This window comes from Chelmon rostratus, chromosome 20, assembly GCF_017976325.1.
Source record: "Chelmon rostratus isolate fCheRos1 chromosome 20, fCheRos1.pri, whole genome shotgun sequence".
Classification (NCBI taxonomy): Eukaryota; Metazoa; Chordata; class Actinopteri; order Chaetodontiformes; family Chaetodontidae; genus Chelmon; species Chelmon rostratus.
The window spans coordinates 15,415,319-15,440,499 of record NC_055677.1 but is presented as its reverse complement, the minus strand read 5'-3'; the positions used below and the strand labels follow the sequence as shown (position 1 = coordinate 15,440,499).

The 25,181-nt window shown below is 42.9% G+C and overlaps 1 protein-coding gene across 1 annotated transcript in view; it reads right to left on the bottom strand.

The window, feature by feature from the left end:
• mpp7a (membrane palmitoylated protein 7a) overlaps positions 1 to 25,181 on the bottom strand; it is a 131,645-nt gene that overhangs the window by 49,491 nt on the left and 56,973 nt on the right. The window contains exons 4-6 of the mRNA XM_041961721.1: positions 24,877 to 24,954; positions 16,611 to 16,691; positions 9,173 to 9,304 (exon numbers count right to left, since the gene is read on the bottom strand). Coding sequence (XP_041817655.1) covers positions 9,173 to 9,304; positions 16,611 to 16,691; positions 24,877 to 24,954 — 291 coding nt within the window. The remainder of the gene's footprint in view (positions 1 to 9,172; positions 9,305 to 16,610; positions 16,692 to 24,876; positions 24,955 to 25,181) is intronic.

The following is a 25,181-nucleotide window of genomic DNA, read 5'->3' as shown; positions in this document are numbered from 1 at the left end:
TCCATTCACTGTTATGGGCACCTATAAATATTAATACGGCGCTGTAAAGAATTAGCAGGAGCCCAGATGAAAATCTACATCATTGTTACAAAGAGGGAGAAAAAAAGAAAGAAGCTGGAGAGTTGTGAAAGGTACCCAAGGCTTTGTGTCAAATGATTTTTCTAGCTGATGCAACAGAGCTGCTGCTGCTGGCCAGTCCCCTCTGGGTGACCTGCTGCATGCCTTTCCACCTGTTTTATTAAATGACTTGTGATTGCAACTAATAAAAGCTACTCCCCCCACCCTACCCTTCCTCCCTCATTCCTCGTCTCCCACTTGCACTAAAGCAGGCTCTGGTTTCCCTTTTTATTTCCTTAACCCCGGTCTTGACCTACCAGTCGTAATTAACAAGTACACTGAGAAAAAGGAAAATTGCAGGTCATTATTATGATAATTACGGCAAGCAGGAGAGAGTCCAGGAGAAGCTGCCAGGTAATGTAATGCAGAGGGCCCTGTGACGGAGCGGCTTACCTTCATTTGTCTTCCTCCACCCCCTCCTTCCTTTTCCTCCTCTGCCTCTTTAAACCTTAATGCTAGCGCGAGTCATTACCCGGTTGCTATGAAAACACACTTAACAGCCCACCTCAGCACTTCAGACAGGTGCTGGTGAATTTGGGTGTGTGAATCTGTGCGTTTATGTGTGGCTATCTCACCAAACGTGTGTATTTGTTTCCATACTGTCGGCATGAATCACCATGTAGACTGAGTGGATTCGCCGTCTCTTTGCTATAAGCTGGACAGCGCCAGATATTTCGTCATTACGTACTGTATGTGTGTGTGTGTGTGTCTTGTTTGCGAGCCCTGTATGAGCTGTATGAGTGTATACAAAGGGACAGTTGTGTCACAGAGAGAGGTCTATCACTGCCCTGGGATTGTTTAGTGTTTTCCCTGTCGTTATCCCTAGTAAAGAAAACAGCACTTTCACATGTCACTTCTCATTTCCAAAGTGGGCTGGGAAGCAGGGCCGCTGAGGAGCACCCGGCCCGACAGGCAACAATGGCCACATTCAGCCTCCGAGCTCTCTGGCTCTCGGAACGGCGAGCGGAAAAGAGCAGGAGTACTGGGATGTGTGTCCACGTTTATGATTACACATGATGGGAGGAAGACGTTTTATTTAAGAGGGCCGTGAGATTAGGATCTGGGAATGCCTCAGATGTGGCTTTGGAAGCCATGAGTGTTTTCACATTCACAACTCAACAGGCTGCAAGGGCGGTGTAACAGCCACTGGACTGAGTGTTGTATAAGCACACGCATATGAACAAGCACAGGCGTTTTTCCATGTCTGCAATACTATATGTTTTTTAAATGATTTTACATCAGTGTGATGAGGTTCACTGGTTTATAAGATATTGGATTTGCTGGATCAGCCAAAATCCCACATTCCTATCTGGTTATTTTATCCACAAAAAGTGGATAAAAATGAAGTAATTTTTTGTACATATTCAAAATTATTTTCATATAAACTTAATTTATAAATAATTATCTATTGTCCTGTACACAGACACATATAGGGTCAGGGCTGCTCGGTCACAGGTGAATACTACTGAGACTTAATAATGATAGTAATGATAAGTAAAGTTAAATCTGATACTGCCTGCTACGTTTTTACCTTTTGTTTGCCTTCATTAGGTTGAGAAGGTGCAACAGGTTCCCCGCCAGAATGGAAACGGCTATTTGCAGGTATACAACGTTTGTCTTAAGGAGCTTTTATCTCTCCTTTTTTTTTTCATATAAAAACGGATTTTACGGGTGTCCAGTCACTGGACTCAAGTGACTGATAACTTAAACCCAATAAAAGGCTTGTAAATTACATCACCCTTTCAGCAAGCATCTCTGTCTGAAGTGCAGTCCAAATCGTCTCTCTACTCCCTGCTCGAGGTTTTGACACAACTCTGTCTCTGACGCTACAGCTCCGAATTGGCCAGTAACCTAAAGGTTAGAGAGGCAGACTGAAAAGTGTAACTGTGTGAAAAGGGAGCAGTGCTCTCAGTGGAACTCCCCTGAATTAAAAAAAAGGGTAAAAAAATATTGAGGACATTTTTAAGTGTGTGTCACTTTGCCATTTACAAATGTGACAGAGACAGTAGGCCTGTTCATTTTTAACTGATTTCTATCAATTACTGTATGGTGAACCCTTAGGCAGGCTAGGATTCATATGACAAGCACTTAGAGTCTTATTTAAAAAACAATAAATACTGCCAAAGTTAACAAGACCTACATCTTTATAATCCAATTAGAATATTTCTGTGTTCTGTCACTCAACATCACATTTAAATTCTGGATCGTATCAGCTTCAGTCGTCATTTGCCTTAATTTACAAGACATGCTATCAATCTATCGAAGCTGCTTTACAATATGTGCTTCTGTCGTTGCAATTCATCATTTCAAAGCTCACTAATTACAACAACACCCACTATCCTGTGCAGGCACACACTGCGTGTCTGTCTGTCTGTAAGAAATAAAATGCAGTCATTGTGGGATATACATATTACATTTAGTTATTTTTTATCATATTACATAAAGTTCAGCTGGGACCTTTTAATTGCTTTTTAATATACTAAAATGCCTATAATACAATGCAACCTGTATTAGTGTATCACTTATATCGGTGCACATACACAAACACAAACGCACACAAACACGCGCACGGTGAAAGTTCACAGCACATAAACATTACAAATAAAACATATCAAACACAGGCTCTGCAAAAGAAAAAAAAACACACAGATGCATGTGCACACAGAAAAAAACTTCACATAAACCCATCATAACCCATACAATAATACAAAATAGTGGGCAGTTGAACTTGAACTGAACACGCAAGCATATGCACACACACACACCAGTCAACACCAGTGGTGCTCCCAGCTTGTCCTCATGTTTTACAGCATGGTGCTCCATCTTCCTTTGCCGCGCTCCCTAGACACTGCGGCGTAATCCATCAAGTGAAAGATGTATTGCTTTTAAAGCACATATGTCTATCTGTAAAACACTAACATGTGTGCTGTCTGCTCTAATCTCATTAGCTGCTCCATTAATTCCCAGCCAGTGTCATTATTTTCCCCTTGTTTTCCACATTCTGATGTAAACAGACAATAGACAAGTCTCACACATACATCTATTTAGTCTCTTCCTTTGACAACTGTCTCAATCAAGATGGTCCCTCCAAGATTTTCCGCAAACTTCAGTCATCGTGTAATCCTGCATTTGTATACATTCACACCGGCACAGTTTAAGTACGTAATAATGTGGATATGTGGATGGTGTTTAGACTCAGTTGAGAAGGACACTGACTGTAATCTGAATGAATGTGTTTGTGAAGGCTTCCAGACAAATGGAATCAGAGCAGCCGTGATCCGACCGTCCTACTTGTGTCAGAGAGGAGAGGAGGCCTGACTGCCGCAGATGAGAAAAGCATGGCATGTCGAATTGCCAATGGCTCATACCAGGGACTGCCATTCATGGAAAACTAACGTCGTCACAAACCAAATCAATCAGAAGACTTTCCTGTCTCATCGCAATTATCAAGTCCCTTATTAAGTAAAGAAAATCCACCGACATCAATCATGCAGTTGGAGCTTTTACAATAATAATAATGTTGGACAAGTCATCTACATTTGTATGTGCAGCAACTACTATGGCTCTCAAGTTGTGGGTCGGTAATGAGAAGTCCAGCTGATCCGCAGGTATCCTGTGACTGGGGTGGCTGGATGGCCAGGCACAGTAGTGGTATAGCTGTATTGATTGGTGCTAGCTTATGCCAGGCAGGATGCTATGTATGTTAGCATTGCCAACTGGATGGCATGGACCCTACAGTCTACAATTTCCATTTCTTTGCACCCAGTGACACCCAGTCATAATGGGAAAACCAATCCTGTGTGTGCAACAACACAGAGGAGAGAGAAAAGGGGAAGAGGAGAGGTGGGAGAGTGACAGAGCCTGAAATTGATCTTGTCACATTCCTGGCAGCAGGCTTTTTATGGCTGCTAATGATGCTGAACAACCTGGGATGGAAGAACTGAGGGAGAAAGGGATGGATAGGGTGTCAATTTTGCACCGGTAATGACAAATTAGCACAAATGCACAAAGGAATGTGGAAAGGTGCACAATAATCTATACTCTTGAGCAACAGGTGCCCATATAGACACAGCAGAGAAGAAAGAAGGGGGAAGTTTTACTTGTAGGACAATGAAATGCATTCTAATTAAAGTTGTAGCCTCTTAAAGGCACTACTGCCTTTACATCACTTCAAGTAAAATGTGTTACCAAAAATTTAAACACACATGAATTACAAGGGAAACGGGGGTAATAGCAAAACCAGATGAAAGAAATTAATTTGAGAGTGGAAGCAAGAGAAACTCTCAGAAAGCTGGCATGCTAGCAAGAGGACAACTAAAGATGAACTGTGTCGAGGAAGTGAATGAATGGTACTCTGACAGTGATGAGAGCCGGCAACGACTGAGTGGCACTGAGCGAGCCGACATGTGATGCATAAAACGAACGTGGAAACAGCGGGGCATACGCAGTGTGTCTGCTATTTACATCTGCGCCACTGGGCTTCGACAACATCCAAATGAGAGCAACAGAGCCGGCCACAGCAGGCTTGTCAGCCTCTAATGTTCTCACATCATAGCGATGGTCACCCCGAGCAGCTGTGGCGTACCCTTTTGTGGGTGTTGGTAGTTGTCTTTTGCTACTTAACGCATTTTGTGTTGGATTTTCCAGAATGCTTTGGGATGATGCTGTGGCTCCTCCACGGCAAAGAAATTTGACTTAACAAGTTCTTTAACTGTTAATTTGTAATTCATAACCAAAATATGGCATATCACTTGACAAGAAGAAAATGACACTTAGATCTCGAGAAATTGGTGATTAAATGGTTCATTAACAAAAAATGAAAGCTGTTAAACTATACAACTTTCTAAGGTGGATATTTTTGTGGCCCATGTTTTAGGCCTCTCTCGCTCCTCCAAGCCTTTTTTTCATGGCTGGGGGACATGAGTTGTATAAGTGAGTTCTGGTTTCGTCCAACTTTTTGTCTACAGCTCTCCAATTAGTCAGTCTGCACTCAAGCCCTTTATCACCGGAGGCAAACTCCACCAGTATATCAGCTACACCGCCACATAGTCAGCCCTGACGCAACCCCCTCAACACTCAAATTTAGACCCCCACCAAAAGTGTTCTGAAACTTTATCCAAAATAACACATTCTTTCAATAAAAAGACATGGCTGAGCTGATGTTTCTGTGTGCGCGCACATGTTTGTGCCGCTCTCTGAACCCAATTATTTCATTGTCCCGACACTTGAGCTAATAAATCAGCTGGATTGGGAGAGCAGCAGGAGAGCAGGGAGTACAACAGAAAAAGGGAGAAGAAGAAGAAGAAGAGGGAGGTTGTCTTGGAAGATAAGAGTTTTCACAGTTTCAGTGAAATGTGGCCTGAAGTCACGCTCCAAAAAATGATAGCAATTAATCACAGCTACTGAATACAATCCATTCTACTCATCACAATTAACTATAGTTCAGTCTTCTACAACATCCAAGGAATACAGTATTAGACAAAGGCGCAGAGAGAAAAAGTGAATGAGAAAATGAAAGAGCAAAGAAAGGAGAGACGGAGAGGAAATTAGATATTGTCGAGCCGCATTGTTATGATGTCAAGTTTGATAATTTCAGGCTGATTATATGAAATTGCGAGTTAAAGAGCACATCCAAATCAATTTGGTGCGGCAGTGAACGAGGGGCCTGCACAATTAGAGGGTTTTTTATTGGTTAGTGGAATGGCTGTGACTTCATCATGAGCATCTGACCCCCTGGCTGTTTCCTTAATGTACGATCTAACTGTTCATTAGGGTCAGTTTCCCTTTAAAGATGAACAGGATGGCAGTTGTTAAGGGGCCAGAGGCAGATGCAGAACCTTAAAATTTACTGTCAAATTAGAGGGTCACAAAAGCGGGGAAAGTTCACCTCCACAAATGACAAAGTAACATGAGTTTCTTTTTAGGACTATTTCACACTAAGTGCAACATTTTGACGTATGTCAATGCCATGTCAGCACATTTGTGTGTATGTGGTGTTCCAGACTAAGGAGCTGCTGAGCTGGAACACTAAAATTAGATTTTTTTTCAGGGCCAGTTCGATTTTTATATTGTTCTTGTGTTAAAAACCTTAATGATCAATAAAAAAATGAATTCATTTACAAAGCAGCCAATTGTGTGACGTATCCAAAACAAACCATAATTTTACTGCCTAAAAGGAGGTTCAGGTGTAAAATTATGTTTCAAAAAGTTTTACAAAAACCTGGAGGTACGTAAGATGGCTTTCTTTTTGCTTTCTTTGCAGTGGAGGAGGCAAATGGTTGAGAACCAACCTTTATTACTTGTACGTCAGGAGAAAAAGACACCTACATGATGCAAAACACCAGGAGCAAAAAAAAAAAAAAAAAGCTCACTGATAAATGAAGGCAGTGGAGTTCAAAGAGTCAAATACAGGATGTTCACAGTTTTACTGCAAATCTTACAGAAATATATTTGTAGCCGACTGGGTGTGAAAGGCATAAAAATGACAAATTGCAGAGTATACATTTGGTGTGAAAAGGCCTTTAGCTACACAGCAGTACACAGTAGCTGCTGTAGAAGTCCCACTTCATCACTTTGTCTATTCCCACAGGGACTGTTTGATGAATGCAAGTCTAGAACTACTAATGTACATGCAAACAAGAGGATGGAAGATGTAAGCATAGAGTCTTTCTCTGAGGTTCCGAGCACTCGCCAAAAAAGTTCTAATCTTTGGGGTGATTCAAGTCTCTTTGTGGCCCCAGTACAAAAACAAGACCATCACACATGATGTTTCTGAGATTGCAAACTGCCATAATAGCAGCCCTTTTGTTTTCATTGCTGCTCATGGACACAGAGAAAACTATGGCCTGCAGCACAATCCTACTGCATCTAGCAGTAAGGTTGCAGACTGCAACGGACTGAACACCCCTCACCTCGCCTTCCCCTTCCAAGCATGTAGGCGAGCTTACAGTGGCCGCCAAAAATGTTAAAATGCGAAAGGCACTCTCTAGAGCCAGTGTTTGGTTTGTCTCTCCTGGGCTACTGTAGAAACATGGCGGTGCAACACGGCAGACTCTGTGGAAGAGGACCTGCTCCGTCTGATATAAAGAGCTCATTCTGAGGTAACAAAAACACAATGATATGTATTTTTTATACACTGAGTCCAGCACACTAGACCTTTCATTGCAGCCACAGGAGATTATGGGCAGTAGTTGCACCCTGTGGGTCCTGTGTGTGGTGAGAGGGCAGTTTACGAGGAGAAACTGCTTCAGGAATTGATTGAAACTTTCTTCCCATTACTCCAACATGTAAGATGTTACTGTAGGGTTTGATGGCTGCAGCTATTACATTTTTTGTAAGATTATTTTTTGAACATTTCTGCTTTATTTGATAGTGATAGCATTAAAAAGAAAACAAAAGCCTGAAGGGAATTTACTTGCAGAAAACTAAGCTGCCATTTTAACAATATTACGGTGATACTGCTGATATATTGTACGCAAAGAGCCACAATAAAGAAACCTCTTTTAAATTAGCAGTATTTATTAAACTGACCTAGTGTTGAACCCTAGAAGAACACTGGAGGCGCAGTACCTTCTCTATTTAGATTCAGTCACTTTGAAACACACAATAACCAGTGTGCACCTTTCACCTAAACTGAGCCACTATATTACTACAAAAATATATTTGACATAATTAACACCTTGAATATTATACAATAACACACAACATCACACATCATAAATGTGTGTTTCAGATGTTCTCAGGAGCCAAATCACTGAGACAAAAAAGAATCACGTCGTGTAATGGAATAACAGCAGCCACATGATTAAGCTGACCGGGGCGGGTGTAAATCACATTATGGTTTCAGGGAATGTGATCCAGCATCAGACTCGGGAGAGGCCGGAGCAGGAAGCGTCCGCGACAATGTGTGTGGAGCGAGAGAGAGCGAGAATTCCTCCAAGCCACATTATTACGTTCAGCAGCTCCACAGAACATGCAACAGGCAGGAACCCAAAAATGGATTAGGTGTGTTCTCCTTCCTCTGGGGTGTGGAGCCAAGACGGTGGTCAGGGCGAAAACCACAAAGTGAAAATAGAGGCGGCAGGGGCCAGGACATGTCCAGCACAGATCAAAGATGGGCAGGGCCTCAGAACACAACAAAGTGCTACGATGACAGATGGAGGTCTTTCACAGGCCATCGAGGACTTGAGTATATGTGTTCGCAGGACACTGAGGTCAGCCAAGAGGATCGAGGAATCACATCAATAGGAAAGCAAAGATAATATACGACAAAGCTGAGAGCTCCAGTTAAATTTGGTGAGGTTACAGAAGCCCATTCCCACATGTGCCTCAATGGCTGACAAGTGGGGAATGCATGGAACGGCAGCCATCAGACGACAAATACAGACACCCAGGGTGCCGAGGGGTGGAGGGAAAATGAGAATGCCAGCCAAGATGTCGCAGCCATACAGTTGGGGCCCGAGGCCGAGACAGACGGGTGGTTGTTGACGTCTGGGGCGATTTGAAGAGCGCGGACGTGACAAGCACGTTACAATGAGAGAGCAACACTGACCAGGATAGAGCCGTTCACAGACACCGAGCCTAGACTGGCTGAAAATACTCATGGCCAAGAGCAGGGCAATTGTGGTCGGTTTTGGTGTGCTTACAACTTCAAGGTTGTGGGTTGGATTTCCACAGGCAAGTACCTCAAAAGCATGTATGGTATTGGCTTGACTTGTGGTGTGGATGCTGCTTTGATACAAGAGGTATTCAGAAATTCAGGGATTAGCGAACAAAGCTTAGATGGCCGGATTTTCATGACATAAAGATGTTAACCTGATGATAAATTCATGTTGGAGACAAGATATAAAAGTACTTTTATACCCTCGTTCAAAGCTAACAGCAGAAGAGAGATGGGGGAACAACAGTCCAGGGATGCTGTGGCCTTTACACCTACATCATTTTTTAAAGTCTGTTCACTTCCCAAAACCATCGTTCAAACCTGTGGGACCTGCTGAAAACCACTTTGAACAAATCAAAGACAGAATTTCTCAAGGTGACTGATAAAGTTACTTACGAGAGGTTCCTTGTTTTTGACCAGTCTTATGATTTTCACAGAGTCCTCATCGTCGTCAATGTCTTCAGGCAGCGGAGGTAGTTCAGGGTCGTAATTCTTCTGGGCGACGATGTCGTGGACCGACAGGAGGCTCTAGAGGAAGGAGAGCGACAGAGGGATAGATGGGAGGAAAGAAACAAGAGGCAAATGTTATCAGTCAAACCACAAAGGCCTTAGCTTTACCTCACTCTAATTAGCAAATAAAGTACAGCAATACGCACTATTAAGAGTTCAATCTATCATTTCTTTCTTTGAGCAGGGCAGAGAAAACGCAGAGACCACAGGGAGGATGGTTATGAATTGGGGTGTCTCCCTCAAGTGCTGGGTGATGGATTTGAAAGCATTCAGAGCCAGTACTTGAATCTACACACGTTAATTGTCATTAGGCCCACGCTCTCCCTCCATACATCTCTCTGATTAAAGGCAACCAGCACCCGCACTGGACCACTGCCCACCAGGGGCTGCGACTGCACGGGTGGGGCTGGGCAACCTTGGCTACCGTTTTTAGTACCGATGCTTTCCAGGGGCGAGGTGCAGGAGCGATGTTCTGCGCTGTTCGGCGGCAGGCTCAAAGTAATGAAGTTCTCAGCCGCTTCAGATATTTCACACGTTCACGAGCAGACATAAAAAAGAGACGGGACGCAGACAAGAATGATGCCATTGAGACATTCATTTTTCAAACTATTTAACGACTCCATGTCCGGCCCAAGATGCAGCTGGACGCGTGCTGCTTTTTCCGTGGTTTAGGAGGGGAGAGAAAAGTGAGAAAAACATCTTCCACCCCATGTGCCAGACAAGAGGGGAGAGAGAGGGGGGGGGAGAGGAGAGAGAGAAGGATATGGTGAGAAGAGGAGCAGTGTGTTTTATGACATGGGAGCATGCTGCAGTACAGGGTTCAAGATGTTGCTAACTGGGAGCAGATGAGAGGAGGAGACACAAATGGATCCCTGTGGCCAGGATCCACTGAGAGACAAGCTGACCAACACACATACAAATGCACACACAGAGTTGATGTTGTACACTTGTGAGGACTTGGTTGTATTTATTACCTCAGTCTTTTACTATAACCCTAAAGGATGATTCTGGTTTAGTACAAGTATCTGCATGGCTAACACTGCAATCATGGGGTACCCCAGCGGCCTAGGGGTTAAGGGTGCTCACTATGAATTGCAAAGCACCAGGCTTGAGTCGGGCTGCAGTTCCTTGTTACATGTCATTCCTCATCTCTCTCTCAGGCTAATTTCCTGTCATTTCTGTTCTGTCCAATCTGTCATAATGGCATAAAATACATTTGACAAAGTTCATTGCTGAGATCTAACAACGTAGCAACACCATGGGGATGGGGATGGAGAAACATGAGTGGTCGGGCAATCATACAGGTTTTAAAGAAAACCAGGAGTTGGTTAAACTTATTCATAAAAGAAAAGGAAACACTAAAGTTATTACCTCAACTGTCCATTGAAGACATCGAGGAGGGTTCAAGTTTGACCTACCATACAAACAGCACTTGTGCACAGAGCTTTCCTGAGCAAAGAGGGATTTTTACATTTCAGGTGTGCTTACTTTCAGTTCCAAAAATTAAGTGGTTTGGATAATCTGGCTGAGCTGCTGTCTTGTTAACAACCTGTCTGTGTCACAGCCTGCCTGTTCGTGTCTCCTGTTTCCAGCTGGACTTTGTCTTAGCAGATATCACTGTGTTCCCAGATCTTAGCAGTAAACTTGGTGAGCACAATTTCTTACAACCAACAGGAGCAAAGAACAAAGATCTAGGTTTAACCTTACCTAATGCCTGGTTTCAACTCTTACCCAAAGCCTTATCTTGATACTAACCCAGGTTCTAACTCAACACACACACACAAATCCCTGGAGAACACAGATTTAATTCCATGTTTTTCTCTTTCTCATCTTTCCGCCCTGCATTTCTCTTCTTTTTTTGGTCCCTCTGTCCAAACTTATCTCAAATTCCATTAATCATCTCTTCTTCTTGTTTGCTCATCTTGAGTTTTATCTTTTGTGCACTTCTTTCCAAAATGTTCCCAGCATCAGCTTGTTCATTTCTCAGAACAGGCCAAATAGTGTGTTCCTGGCTTTCATCTGCACCGTTCATAAACACGTTGTGTTGTATTGGCAGTGCTGTCATTATGGTATTGAAATTCTTTCTTGGAACGCTGGAAAGAACAACTGTTTGCAGATGAGGACAATAAAAGTAACCTGAATGGGAATGCAGTCCCAAACCTGTGCTTGATATAACATGTGCGTAGTGTTCGTAGCACCACGATGGACAGTTGCAGCTTCTACTATGTTGTGATGAGATCATTAACGTTACAGTCTTGGACTCTCAACACCGCATGTGAACAGGCAAGACTTCATAACAGCGATAGCCAGTGAATGGAAGCAGCACTCTAATCAGAGATTATTAAATATCACAGGTAAGTATTTACAGAAGAATACTTCTGACTTTTTCTCCCACCGGGGATACGAAAATACCAATTTTAATTTGCTGTTCCCAGTTCCCAAATTCCCAGTTTTCCAAAAAACGCCCTTTGGTGAAAGCCGGCCCGTGCCGTGACAGCGAACCCACAGAAAAGGGAGGATTTTTGGAGTCTGAGGTTGCACACGTGCAGTGCTGTGGCTCTCTTTATGGTGTCTGACTGTCAGTCACAGCACCTGATCTGGGTCGCGACAACATGTGGGTCAGCCAGGCGTCCATCAGTCTCTCAGCAGGGTGGGACACCCGTGTGGGCCTGTTGCCGGAGAAAGCTAAATTACAGCGCTCTGCTGATGCTGTGCAGCAGCAACAGTCCCTGCAGAATGAGACTGGAGTAGTGCTGAAACAATTTGTCAATCAATCCATCAGCGGACTGACACAATGATTTTGTTACTAATTAAACCCTTTTGGGTTTTGTCTCCTCTTCCAACACGTTCTTTCCATCGCTATTTGTATGCAATATGTCTGACTTTAACCTGGAAATAAAAAATTAAACTCAACCTCAACTTGAACTGAACTTTTCAAGCCACAAATCAAGCGTAACTGTCATTCAACTGTCAAACATTTGCTGGATCCAGCTTGCCAAATGGGAGGATTTGCTGCTTTTCTCTGTTTCATATCACAGCAAACTGAAAAACGATTATTATGGTCTGTTGGTTGAACAAATGAGAAATGTGAACATGTCAACATGTGCATCTCTCCCTCCCTCCCATCTCTCTTCAGATAGTGATTGATGAACAAAAAAACAATTATTTAGAGATTAAAAGGAAACTTTGTTGGTGCTGTAGTGAATCCAAAGTACAAACCAGAGTAAAAGTTTCAAAGTTAAGAGAACTTCCACAGAAAAAAATGTATTGTGCTCTGTCTCTCCCTACACATTTCCTTCTCCTGCTCACCTCAACCTTTCCTCCACTAACCTGCCAGTGTGGTTTCCTCTGAACTCCATCCATCAGGCCTAATATCCTGACCTGTGAGTGTCCTCTCATCGATGGCACTTCCTTAAATCTGGCACTGCTCCCCAACGCTACATTCTCTCCAAGGCCGTGCCTAACAACCCGTAACAGAGCCACAGCTAATTCCTTGTAAAAACTTTCTAGGAAGTAGCAATAACAGCTGTATGTTAATAGATAGCACATGGTACATGCCCTGGCTGGTGACCATTGACATGTGAGCACAACTACACAGGTACAAATGTTTTACACAGACACACACACACACACAGACACACAGACACACAGACACACACACAGAGGTCTCTGTATGAAAGCGTTCTTCCTGGGTTGATATGAGTCAGTGGGCCTTGTTATGCCTCAGTGTTGGTGGATTAGCCACCAAATCAAATCTAGAGTTATATCCTTGCATAGGCCCTGCAGAAGAGGCCTGAGGAGGGGAGGAGAAAGGAGAGTAAGGGACAGAAAGAAAGATGAAGGGAAGCGAAACCGCCCTTGTTTTCCAGGCATCCCGTTATTTCTCGGTTCGTGTGTTTGTGTTCATTAGGCATAATAGGGATCCTAGAAAAACAGATCACTGAGCTTGACTAAATAAACCAGCTCGTACATTCCTGGCACTGGCCTCTCATTAAACCCCCCCCCGGTCCTGTCACCGGCCCACTCGTTTTTCAGCTGGCGGTGCTGAAACGGTGCAGGGTAACTGCTCTCCCCAGGCGGGAGGGACCCTGCTGTGAGCGTTCAGCCTCGGAGGCTCTGCTGTGGGCCAGCTGGGATTTGACACTAACACCCACCATCTCTAAGCCTTGAACCTCAGCATGCAACGCCCCGAGTCAAACACATTCTACAAGCATGTATACACGCGCACACTCACACGCCTACCTCCATGCACACCGGCGGAAACAGCCGGCCATCATAATTGGCACTTTCATCACTGTCAATATTAGTCTTGCTGAGGGGGGTTAATATGGGGGAAAGTTGTTTTTTCATGTGCAAATTGTAAAAAAGAGAAAGTTTGAGGCAGAGAGGGAAGGCAAGAAAGAGAAAGAGAGAGGGGAGTTTTAAAGAGCCTGATTTATATCCCCACCCTCGGAATGGATCATTTCAGCCATAATTAAGAGTGATACAGTTACTATCGCACAGAGACGCCATTCAAAGGCAGCAACCATCTGCTTGTGTTTTACACCCGCGGCCCTGTGATTTACACTGGGGCTGGCTGGTACGGTATCAAGTGCCCTGGAGGACAGATGGAGATGGAAAGAGAGCAAAGTTTTTCTACTTTATTCTTGAAGCACACATGCTGCCTACGGTTTAAACACAATGACAGGGAAAGGCCAGGAGCCTCCATACCTCTGTATGTTATAGTCAAAGCCCTCCCTCCGAACCAAGATGCTGGAACTAATCTGTTGTTGACCGAGTGTTCCCTCTGAAGCCGGCGGGAGCGTTTAGCCTGGCGGTTTAAGGCCCAGACGCTCAAAAGCCGGTGATGGACTCGAACCAACACACAAGAGTGGAGGTCATGAAGTAGGTGGAGAAACAGTGTGCAAGTGTGTGAACACATGCACCCCAATGAACAGAGGCAGCAAACAGACAAAGAGTGGCAACGAGTAAATATTGGTAAGACTCGGGCCTGAGTAGAGAAAGTTTTTCTTGGTTAAAAAAAAAAAAAAGTTTGGTAAGAATATTTTTTTTTTTTTAGAAATTTAGAAAAATTATCTTGACAACAATTTTTTTCCACCTGAAAAATTGAAGGAACTCAGGGCGAATCCTTGCAAAATCATTTTTCTTTGTTCTTAAGTCATAAACACAGCAGAGAAAAACAATTTAGATCAAATGGATGACCAGAGTTTTTATTTTCACTTGCCTCTCAGGGCTGCCCGGGCAGATTTAGTGAATAAATAATGACAAAGATGAAGCACATGAATTAAACATCTGCTTCCGCTCCGCTGAAGAGACAAAAAATTAGCGGCAGACTAAAATATCAGAGCTGTGTGGAGTATTGAGGAGATTAACATAATCGAATGAAACCAACGGAAATATTTCAGTTGTGCTTCTACATTGTTTTTCGCTGTTTGAGGTTGAACTGGCACTTAGTTCATAACATGGAAACAAGCACTGATTCGCATTTTCTTTTGACAATTTTCTTCAAATCCGGCTAAAATTTGCTCTACATTTAGATGGAAACCTACTTATCATTTACATTTATCATTTATATTTATTTTGTTGTAACAAAAAAAGCCCTAGCATTTTTTAATGTATTCTTACACGTTGGAAGTGTATGAGTGTTTAAAATCTCAATCTAATTACATAATATCTAATTAATCTAATAAAAGCCGAGTTCGACTCGTCCTCTCTCGTTGGAAGTTTTCAAGTTAAAGAAGTTAAACTACTAAAGGTCAACAAAAACAAGATTTTCAGGAGGAGTTAAGGTGACTCTTTGATCTAAATAAGGCTACATTCAATGCCAAGCTCATTGTCAGACTTCAATCTGCACACAAACACGACAAACGCACTAATTCAAGCTGGAAGGTCAGTTGTGGTCGGGGTTTGACATCTTTGAGATCAACTCTGGGGCAGAAGAGTCGTGGTGGTAGTTACAGCGGCCATAGACTCTGTTAAGTAACAGGAGGCTCCAAGAAAATGGCAATGACCTGAAATTCCCTATCTGTTTGTTTAGATCAAAGCCAACTGGCAGTACTTGTTTCTTAGTAGATTTATTTCCACATATGAATGTGACCCCAAACTGATCTGACAATATCAGAATCCATGCATCACATAAATTTAGATAGCAGAGTCACCTGGCCCAGGGCCCCGTCTCCTGCCTTCACCTCTCCTCACCTCATCAGCTGAAGCCGCAGAGCTTCCTGATCGATGACATTCGCAAGCTCTGCGTTTTGATGGATTGACCTTTGCCACGCCAAATATCTTCACTGTAAGCGTAATTAAAATAATAAACGTGGGATTGCTGACACGGACATGCTTCATGCTGAGCGCGGCGATCATTTGCCGGCGCATTTCACTCTGGGTTTGACAGAGACGGAGGAGATCACAACATCCCCATGCCGCAAAGTAGGAGAGCAAAGCTGTGATAGAATGACCATTTGTCTCGTGGATCATGGCTGTGTGTGTGTGTGTGTATCCACCACTGGACTGTACGTCTGTGGGACTGTGTGTGTGTGTTGATTGAAATGTAATGAACTGAATAATACACAACCCCATTTTCTCAAGCTTTACTGTCTGTAACTGCACATCTATGTATCTGTTCCTAAGCGTATATAACTGTATGGTTTTAATTTAAGAGATGAATCATTACATCACTAGCATAGACACGTTGATCTGACTTGTAAGCCTCATCCTTTTGGGACCCCAGCCCCCTGTTCACAACCCTCCACACTGAGAGGTATTGAATTTTTGGATGCGCTGTACTCTAGGTTTGTGTGTGTGTATTGTGGAGGGGGAGGACTTCATACTGAGCTGTTGTTTCTGGCAGAGGCTAAACAAGCATGACGACAGTGCATTAAAAAAGGAGCCCATCCAGATCTCCCTCTATCCTGCCGTCCTGAAGGCAGCTGTCTGCCTGAGACACCTGGAGGACCTGATGGATGACCAGCGTTATGAATTTGAAAATAAAAATGTGTAAATTCATTCTGTAGCAGTCCGTGTCTGGCTAACTAGGCCAGCAGCCGCGGCCAAGATGACAAAAAAAAGAGCACAGCTTGGATTTAACCGCCATATTATTTTGCGTACAGCAGGATGATCGCATCACTTTAATACCAGCCCTGTTTGTTTGATGACATCAGTGAGAATATAAGTCAAAGCTTGTGTTTGATTCACTTTGTTATTGCCAGAACTGCCTGACATTTTGAGGTTTTTTGAATAGAATACTGTAGTTCTCCACAAGGATAAACATTTGCTGAATATGAAATGAATAAAGACTGTATTGGAGAACAGGAGCCAAACTCACCTTCACGTGGGGTTTGGCCAGTATTTGAAGAAGCTCTTTGATTTCTCCATTGGCCGATTTCCCTTCCAGCAGCTCAGACAACTGAAGAGGAGAAGACACAGACTGCTCACACACATGTATTTACAATATATCAGGGAAGACTATTAAACAAGCTCGTAGGAAACTGAAAATCTCCCTGTCTTCTGTTGAGGTTGCCACAAAGACCATCATATTTGATTATTTATTTAATACTTTTTTCCAGGAATGCCCTTATAACATTCACTGGATTTATACTTGACACAAGAACTCAGCAGCAGCACTGGTGTAAGTATTAGCAGAGTAGGTTTAGATTTACAGCTCGGCATCTGATTTCAGTCGTTGATGACACTTCCATTACACTACACAGATGTATCGTTTATAATCAGGTTATATCATAATTTAATTACATAAGTTTCAATTCTTTCATTCATTTTGTGGTAATAAGCAGTGGTGGGAAGGTCTAACTTATCATATTGCTATGATAGGAATAGGAATGTATTGCTGCACAGCAGCTGTGTTACAATCTTTCATTCACTGGGATGGAGAGCAATGGTCGAAGTGAGCAGAGGGTTTTCAGGGGAGATGTTTCTGTTAGTGTTGTGCTGAAAAGGAGAAGATAACAGAGTCTAAGCAGTAAAGTACGACCACAGCAGTTGCGGGCAGGGATCAGACAGCCACGACTGCCTGGAGATTATCAAAAACTCATGTACAGTATCTGGTAGGGTGAAAATATGAAGTTGGAAAAGTGGCAGGAATCTGCAAGTAAATGTTTGTTTTTAATCCCTCTTCTTGTGCAGTGACTGAAATCATTTTTCAAGGCTTTGACAACTGACTTGACTAACAAAAAAATATGGATAATTACTAATTACTTGTGAGAATCAACAGAGAGAGATCTAATCAAAAGTACTGTATTAAGGGAGGGTGTAAAAGTGAACTAAGCCCTCAAAAGCAAGTGTAAAAATTACAGCTGTATACTCCAGTGTACAGCACATTCAGGTGGCCCTACGCAACAGGGGCCCATCACACAGGAGAGGTGATATTGTGCTAAATTAGGTGCATCTTCATGGGAGGCAAGGTCACCCCTCTTCATGGGAGGCAAGGTCACCCCTCTTCATGGGGCCTTGACTTCAAACGTGTTGGCAACTTTCGCTTGATTAAATGTACTTTTCAGTGGGATCGTTTTTAAATGAAAATCTCAGGAACAAAAGAAAAAAAGTCTATTCCTCTTGGAAACAATGGGAGCTGTGAGAGCGTCTCAGAGCAGTGGGACTGAGTTGGACTACATTTATGATGAATGTCTGGTAGCTCTGAGGCGAGTGACTCTGCTTCTAAAGCCCCGGCCACGCTCCTCTGTCTGCGCTCTGATTTATGGGCGATCCTCCTGGACGTGGTGTGAGTGTGGAGAGGAGAGGCGAGCCGTAGCACACAAAGACCCGCTTGTGCTGAACCGGGATCAGGAGCTAACGCCGAATACACAAGGAGGGCCAGTGGAGATCACAGACTGGGGTGTGAAGGGAGAGCTAATCGAGATAGAGAAAACCAAACACACATGCAGCCATGTTTTTTCATACTGGTTATACCCTTATTGCTCAATGAGCTCCAGGCACATGTGCATTTATAATAAATAATAAAGTTAGTTTTTTGTGTGAAATACATTTGGTACAAAACTGACATGAAATATGATGCAAAAATAGGTTCTTGTTGTGAACCAACATGGACCTTTTCTCCCCTTCTTTCAAGGAGAAGGTGACGGTCAGAAAGAAGTTGGTGTAAAAACATATTACATATTTGAACATTGGCAAAGGTTGCTCAACACCTTTGATGATCAAGTTTTCAGTCCAAACATATACTGATACTGGACTTTGAAGAGCAATATTCATTTTGTGACCTAGGTGTGATCTGAGTGGGACATTTTGCATTTGACAATTACACTTGTCAGTGCTCTCTGGTGTGTATGTAAGACAAACACAGTTAAAAAGCCATATTATATTAAATGTTATTCTGTTTCTTCTTATTGTAAGCCCAGTCCTGCTACTTCTGTTTACCCCTAATAATGTTTGTATGTACGACACCTATTGCATGTTTGTCAGATCACTCCTCTGTTCTCTTTTCATGATCCACTAAAATATACGAGGTAATAACAAAATCTGAAAGAAAAGAATACATAATATAAACAAAACCTAAAACAGTTGGGAGATAGGTGTAGTGCAATCCAGTTAAAACACGTGTTACAGCTACAAATCATGTCAGAGTGGATGAAATGTGGTCACTTGAAGTATTTCCTTTAATAAACCAGGTGGATAAACTCAAAAGATAAATAACAAAAACAAACATTCTAACCAAAAAGGGCAGTTCTTTAACTTCTATCAGGTAAATCCCAGCTGCAAATGAACTCTAACACACATTGTAAACAGATATATAATCTGAACAGGGAAATCTCTCACAAATGCAGCGTATTCCTTTAAGGTAGATGATGACAGAGGTTGGGAAAATCTACAGTTTGTTTGACTAATGACCCCTGCGGTGCAGGAATAAGGCAACAGAGGTGAGGCAGAGGTAAAGGCAGGGGGGCGAGGGTGAGACTTGGGTTAGGGAGGGCGCTATGTCACTTTACCCGAAGACAGGAACATGTGCTTTTGGCTGGGGGGGTCTTTTCATTATTTCCATTAGCTTTGACCCCCCAAGGGATGGAGACCACGCTAATAAATAGTCACAGTGGTCAAGGTTACTCTAGCTGAACCTCAGTGAACCTTGAATTACTTCACTTAATCAAATATACAAAAAAAAAAAAAAAAAACGACCCTGAAAGAGAGGTCAGACACCAAAATGTGGAAAGGGAGACGCAAAAAAAATACATAAAGACATAGCACAGGTGAACAAATGAGAGAAGAAGAGAAAAGAGAAGAAAATCAGGAGCGCTAAGAGGAGAATGGAGGAAAACGAAAGGTACAGACAGAGGGGAGTCAAGGTCAGGGTCTTTAGTGAGGGGAAATCTCTTGCTCTGATACACCGACATCCATCATGTCATCGCCAAGCTGTTTACAGAGAAGGAGGGAAGCAAAGACAGACAGAGAACTGTAAATTTCCAGTCCCTCATATTGTCCTATTAAAGCATCTTGTCCCATAACTCAGTGTGGAGGACAGATGGGACATGTTTGACAACACGCTCTCTGCTCTACCTTCATGCTTCCATGTTAGAGTCACATTTTCCATCCTCAGACCTTCACAGAGAGTGAGGGAGGGGGCTAAAAAATGATGCTGGTCTCCTTTGAGACTGTTTATTTCATTTGTTAAATGTCATGGCAGGCACTGCTATGTTTAGATAAGTTTGATCCCAGCATGTCAGTTTATAGCTCTCCCTCAACCCTGAACGGCTAAGGGCTCATGACTTTGATATATAGCTGCCAATATATCAAGCTGACCTTATTTTAAAGTGCTTTTTATAAAACTTTTTATTAAAAAATCTGATCTCAGCCAGCCAGCGTCATCCACTTCATATAATGGATAACATGCACTTTGGCTTATTTTAGTGTGTAACTGATCAATAATACAACGGTTGACTAAAGTAACAATCTGACCTGAATCCACTCTCATACGGCATTTTGATTCGATGTTATATGGCCGTGCACAAAGATGTTTTCCTATTATTATATTTTATAGGTTTCAATAAAAGTTTTAAATACTGCACGGTCTAAATACTGGCCTTCACACTCTCAGAAAAATAAAATCAAAAAGGAAATAATGAATACATGAATTTTTCTCATGCAAATAATCAAATTTAAAGAACGCAACAGAAAAAAAGCTTTCTAAAAATGACTGTCAAATAATAACTCAGTTTAAGTTTTATGTGGAAAAGTCTATCAATCAACAAAATAATGCTTTTACTGTATAAGCGTATCATGTGTCTGTCTTGGATAGTTGACGTTTAACACTAATGATGCATGATAAATCAGTGGCTGATACACAGGTCTGTCCTCCAACAAATTCAATTATTATCAACGGTCCGATAAAGGAGATTAAACTGATGATTACATCCAATAAAGTGGAGCCTTTTCTTATAACGGCTGCAGAGTTCACTGCAAGTACAATGAGGTCACAGGCTGGTAAATGAATCTATATTAACGGCATTGCTGTCTCTTACCACGTTGTGTTTACAACAATTTGTTTACAAAAGAAAAAAGTAAGCTTTTAGTAGTAATTTCTCTGTCATGACATCAGTGTCAGCCACAACAAAAAGACAATGTTTGGTTTTCATTATCGGCCCTGAAATGAATAATTGGAACGTTTCAACCCATTAAAACACTCGTCTTATTATTTTACCTATTAAGAAATCCTTTGATTAATTTTTCTAACAGTAACTGTGTCATATTCTAATGGTCCTTGGTCTGTTTTTTTATGTACACCGTATCTTTAAGACATACTGGACCTACCAAAGGCTTGTGGAGCCATATTTTGCTGTACAGTACAAACTGACTTTTCCATTACTACCTCTAGGTATGGACAGCAGACCAGTGCTCTCTGATGGCACCCAGTGGGCTTCCCAAGTAACAGCAGGTATTTGGGTGAGTATAAAGATGTTGGGAAGTGGGCCAGAGAAGTAAAAGGTGGCTCTGAGAGGCAAAGGATACGAGTCAGCCACCAGGACATACAGTCTCAGTTCAAGAGTTGGACACTGATCTGGAACAAGGAGCTGGCCTTCAGCTCACTGTTGAAGTGGCGTGTTTAGCTTTCGACAGGATTGATAGAGACTGATTGGATCGACGGACTGGAACTTACATCGAGCTGGTTCACGTGTGAGGTTGATTTGCCCCTTTTGATTAATGCAACCTGGTAAGGCAAGAGTGCTTCTATTTCAGTCTTAATGAGGGCTGGAGAGAAACTGTGTGTGCAGCAATAAACGTGTATGTACATCCATAAAAGTGTGTGTGCAGTCACCCAGCGGCATGTCTTCATCTGTATGTAATACGGTACCCATTCCCTGGGCCCGGTATCGATCGTGTTTCAGGCGGCGCTGGCGGTGCTAGTTTGTTTGAGCAGTGGCAGTCACCTGCTGTGTGTGCTAGACAGTGCAGCCGGGGGTGGACGAGGGGTGAAGTGTCATTTTATGTTAGGCAATAAATTAAGCCTCCATTACCCGAAACCCAAGCCCAAAATGAATTTCATCTAACTGTAGATCTCTCCTGTTGCACTTCAGGCCTCTGCCACCACTTCAATAGCATTCATTTGGAGCAGTGACACGGGTGAAAAACAATCCGCTTTAAAAATACACTGCAATGCTCCGGGTTAGGAGTTCTTCTTTTTTTGTCTAGCCAAGGAAGGGGGGGTGCTCAGGATTGCGGTGTGCTGTGAGATGCTTTGATACACCATCTCTGGGCTTTATTCTGATACCTGATAATCCCAGGGAGACACTTTGCGGAGCATTTACCAGGAAGCATAAATCTGAAAGTCTATAATTTGACAAAAAGAATGAGAAAGAAAATCTGTAAGGGGGAGGAAAGATGGAGGCTGCTGGTTGGGGTCTCTTCATGAGAGTCTATGGCCTGTTGCCACCACCTGGGGAGGTACAGCAAAGACTCAGAAAGAAACAGAGGTGATCCTTCACACTCTGCTGCTTGAATGAGGTAGAGTTCTTGTTCTGGTGTTATCTGGTTCGTAGTGTCCTCTGCCAGGACTAACAGCAGGGTAGGACAAACACACAAACAGAAAAGGAGCAATAAAATTTCTATTTGAGAATGTCCCTACAGATTCAGGCTCAGCCATCCTGGCTTGGTTGAGGGTCCTGTGTGGTTTGGGAATGTCATCTGTATTGGTGCATGGGAACCTTCCAGGATGGAACCTTCTGGCTCCTCCACTGACACTTGTGGCCTGTAAGGTCAGGAAAACCACTCTAGACCACAACACAGCCTTTCTTTCGTGACAGTCTCAGGACACTCCGGACTCTGTCCTCCTCGGTCTTCACCCCAACCGACTGTAAAAATTTCAGCCCCTCTTTCTCTCGTCTTTCCCTTGACTCAGTACTAATTAGGATGATGTATGGCTGTGGGCTCTTTAGAAGGGGTGGAATAGTTGGAGGCATTTTGATTACAATAAACAGAGTTGAGGATTTCAAACAAAACCACACAGCAGTAAAAGGGCTTTTCCTCCTCTCAGCTCACCATGCCAGGCCGGTTCTTGGGTTTACACAGGTGTGGGTGAGTGTGTGTATATGCACACATGTGGAGTGGGGTACTTGCATGCTTATGTGCACACATGGATTTCAATAAATATTGCAGACGAGCAATGCGGTAACAAACGTCAGGACAGTGGACGTTTACTCGATAAATCAGACTAAATATCTTTCACAGCTTGACAAGCGCAGCAGGGCCAACGGAGGAAAAACCATCATCAGTGATCCTGCTGGCACTATTATTGTCTGTGTGATGACTTCTCATTAACAGGTTAACTAATGAGGAGGGTCTGCATGCCATAGGTGATGCTGCTATGATGCTTCTTCTGTCTCAATCTGAATATTCACTGTATTCCCTCTTCCACTGACGTCTGTTTATATGACGCAACTCATTCTCTCCATCATCATCTGTAGTTTGTCTGCAGCCGTCATTTGTCACAGCGTGCCCATTCATCTTCAGCTTTCCGCTGAATGAGTGGCCTTTCTATCCGGTTTCTGCCCAAGGAAAATGATTGGTCTGTCTTTGCAGAACTGGATTTTCGATTTCGTGGTGTATGGTTAGACTTTTGGGCAGAGAGTGGGCGGGAGGGTAGGTGCTGGGTGCAGAGCAGGGACAGGGTAGTGTTATTGGAACAGGGTAGGAGTCTAGAAAACCAAACTGAGAAGGGGACAGTTTAGAGTTCAAAGTAAAAGGTGAAAGAGGAATAACATGGCCAAGGCTCTTGCACGCTACTGGGAAGGGTGCTACGTGTATGTATGTGTGACTCTGTGTGTGTGTTACAGACATGTGATAAAGAGGAACTTCGCACTTTTGACCTGAAGTTTGTGAGTTCAATCTGCACAATATCATAATGTTGAATAGCAGATCAAGACAAACTACCTACCAAATAACACCAAGTCGCTCTGGATTTGAGTATAAGCAAATCATGTTTGCTTGGTTTTCAAAGTCAAACAGTAAGACAGGGCATGCAAGACACAAAAGACATAATGTGTGTGTAGGCCGGTGACAAATTAAAGGAAAAACCTAAATAAATCAGTAGAAAAACATAACAAATGCAGAGCCCCCCAAACAGGACACCAGCGCTCACGGAATGGTTGATAAGTATGGACACAATGTAAACATTGCGCTCGAGGCTTCATGGTCACAAGAACTCAACCGAGCTGAACACCAACAAATACGGGTGGAATTGTGGGTGGAGGTAGACAAGCCACCATTACTGCAGTGACGCCTCTCTTGTAAAACAGCATTTAACGCTGTATTTTGAGCGAACTTCACTTGTTAAGCACTTTTGCCAGGAAACCTGTCAGAGAGATCCTGCTAAACCAAATATATGTTAAAAATATACAGTAATCATCAAATGCCATTGAAATAGAGGTTATAATCTACAAAAAAGGCTCCTCCAACAACTGAGACTTTGGGAAAAACAAAGTTTCAACCACAATTTTCTGCTCTAACAAAAATAAAATAAACTTGTTGACGAAGGACCTACAAGCTAAAGATGATCTTGTTATACAGGGCTGATGGCGAGCTGCATCTCTCTTTGCTAGTGTTGTAACACTACATTTTCTGGCCAAAATATTTGGTGGTACATTTCTTCTGATTACAAGATTAGGGGTACTCAAGTTTGAATCATAAGCTACCAAGTAATTCCTGTTGGATTTAATTTGTTACTTTACACAGCATTACCAGTTTCAGTCTAGTGCTTTGAGACAGAATGACTTCCACATAGACTACCTTCATCTGTCGGAGGGGCGACTGCCAGCCGTGATTAACCCAACCACCTCTGCTTCCACTCATTGTAAAAGTGTTCACTTCCACTCTGCCATTGCAGGAATGGCGGTGGTGTTTGAGAGAACAACACATGAATCAACTGCCAGATTTGTCTATAGGAGGTTTTCAACCGTATGTTGGACAAAACACCAAATGCCAAGGAGCATTGAAGCTGATTTGGAGGCATGTGGTGGCTCAACACACTACATACCACATACAAAGACACATTATGTAGCTTTTTCCTTTCATTTGTCACCCATCTGTATGTTCAACCAAATAAATAGAAGCCTTGCTTCCAGAAAAGAACTTACTTCACAGGCCAGAGGTGCAGCGCTGTCCAGGACAGGGACGGGTTTGCTCTGTTCGTAGTGCTGCAGCTGTTCATGGATCTGAAAGGACAGATTGTGTTCATCAGTAAGTGAGCGAGGGGAAGGAGGTCAATGTTGGGCTGCAGAGGCTACAGCTAGGCCTCCCTGAACAAACACACACACGTGTGTGCAAAGTGTGCGCACAAAAACCCATGTGCACCGCTACAAGCACACACGTATGAAAACATGTAGAGCCTTCATCCACACCACCTTATACTTGCACGAACTTACGGCAGATCAAAACGACA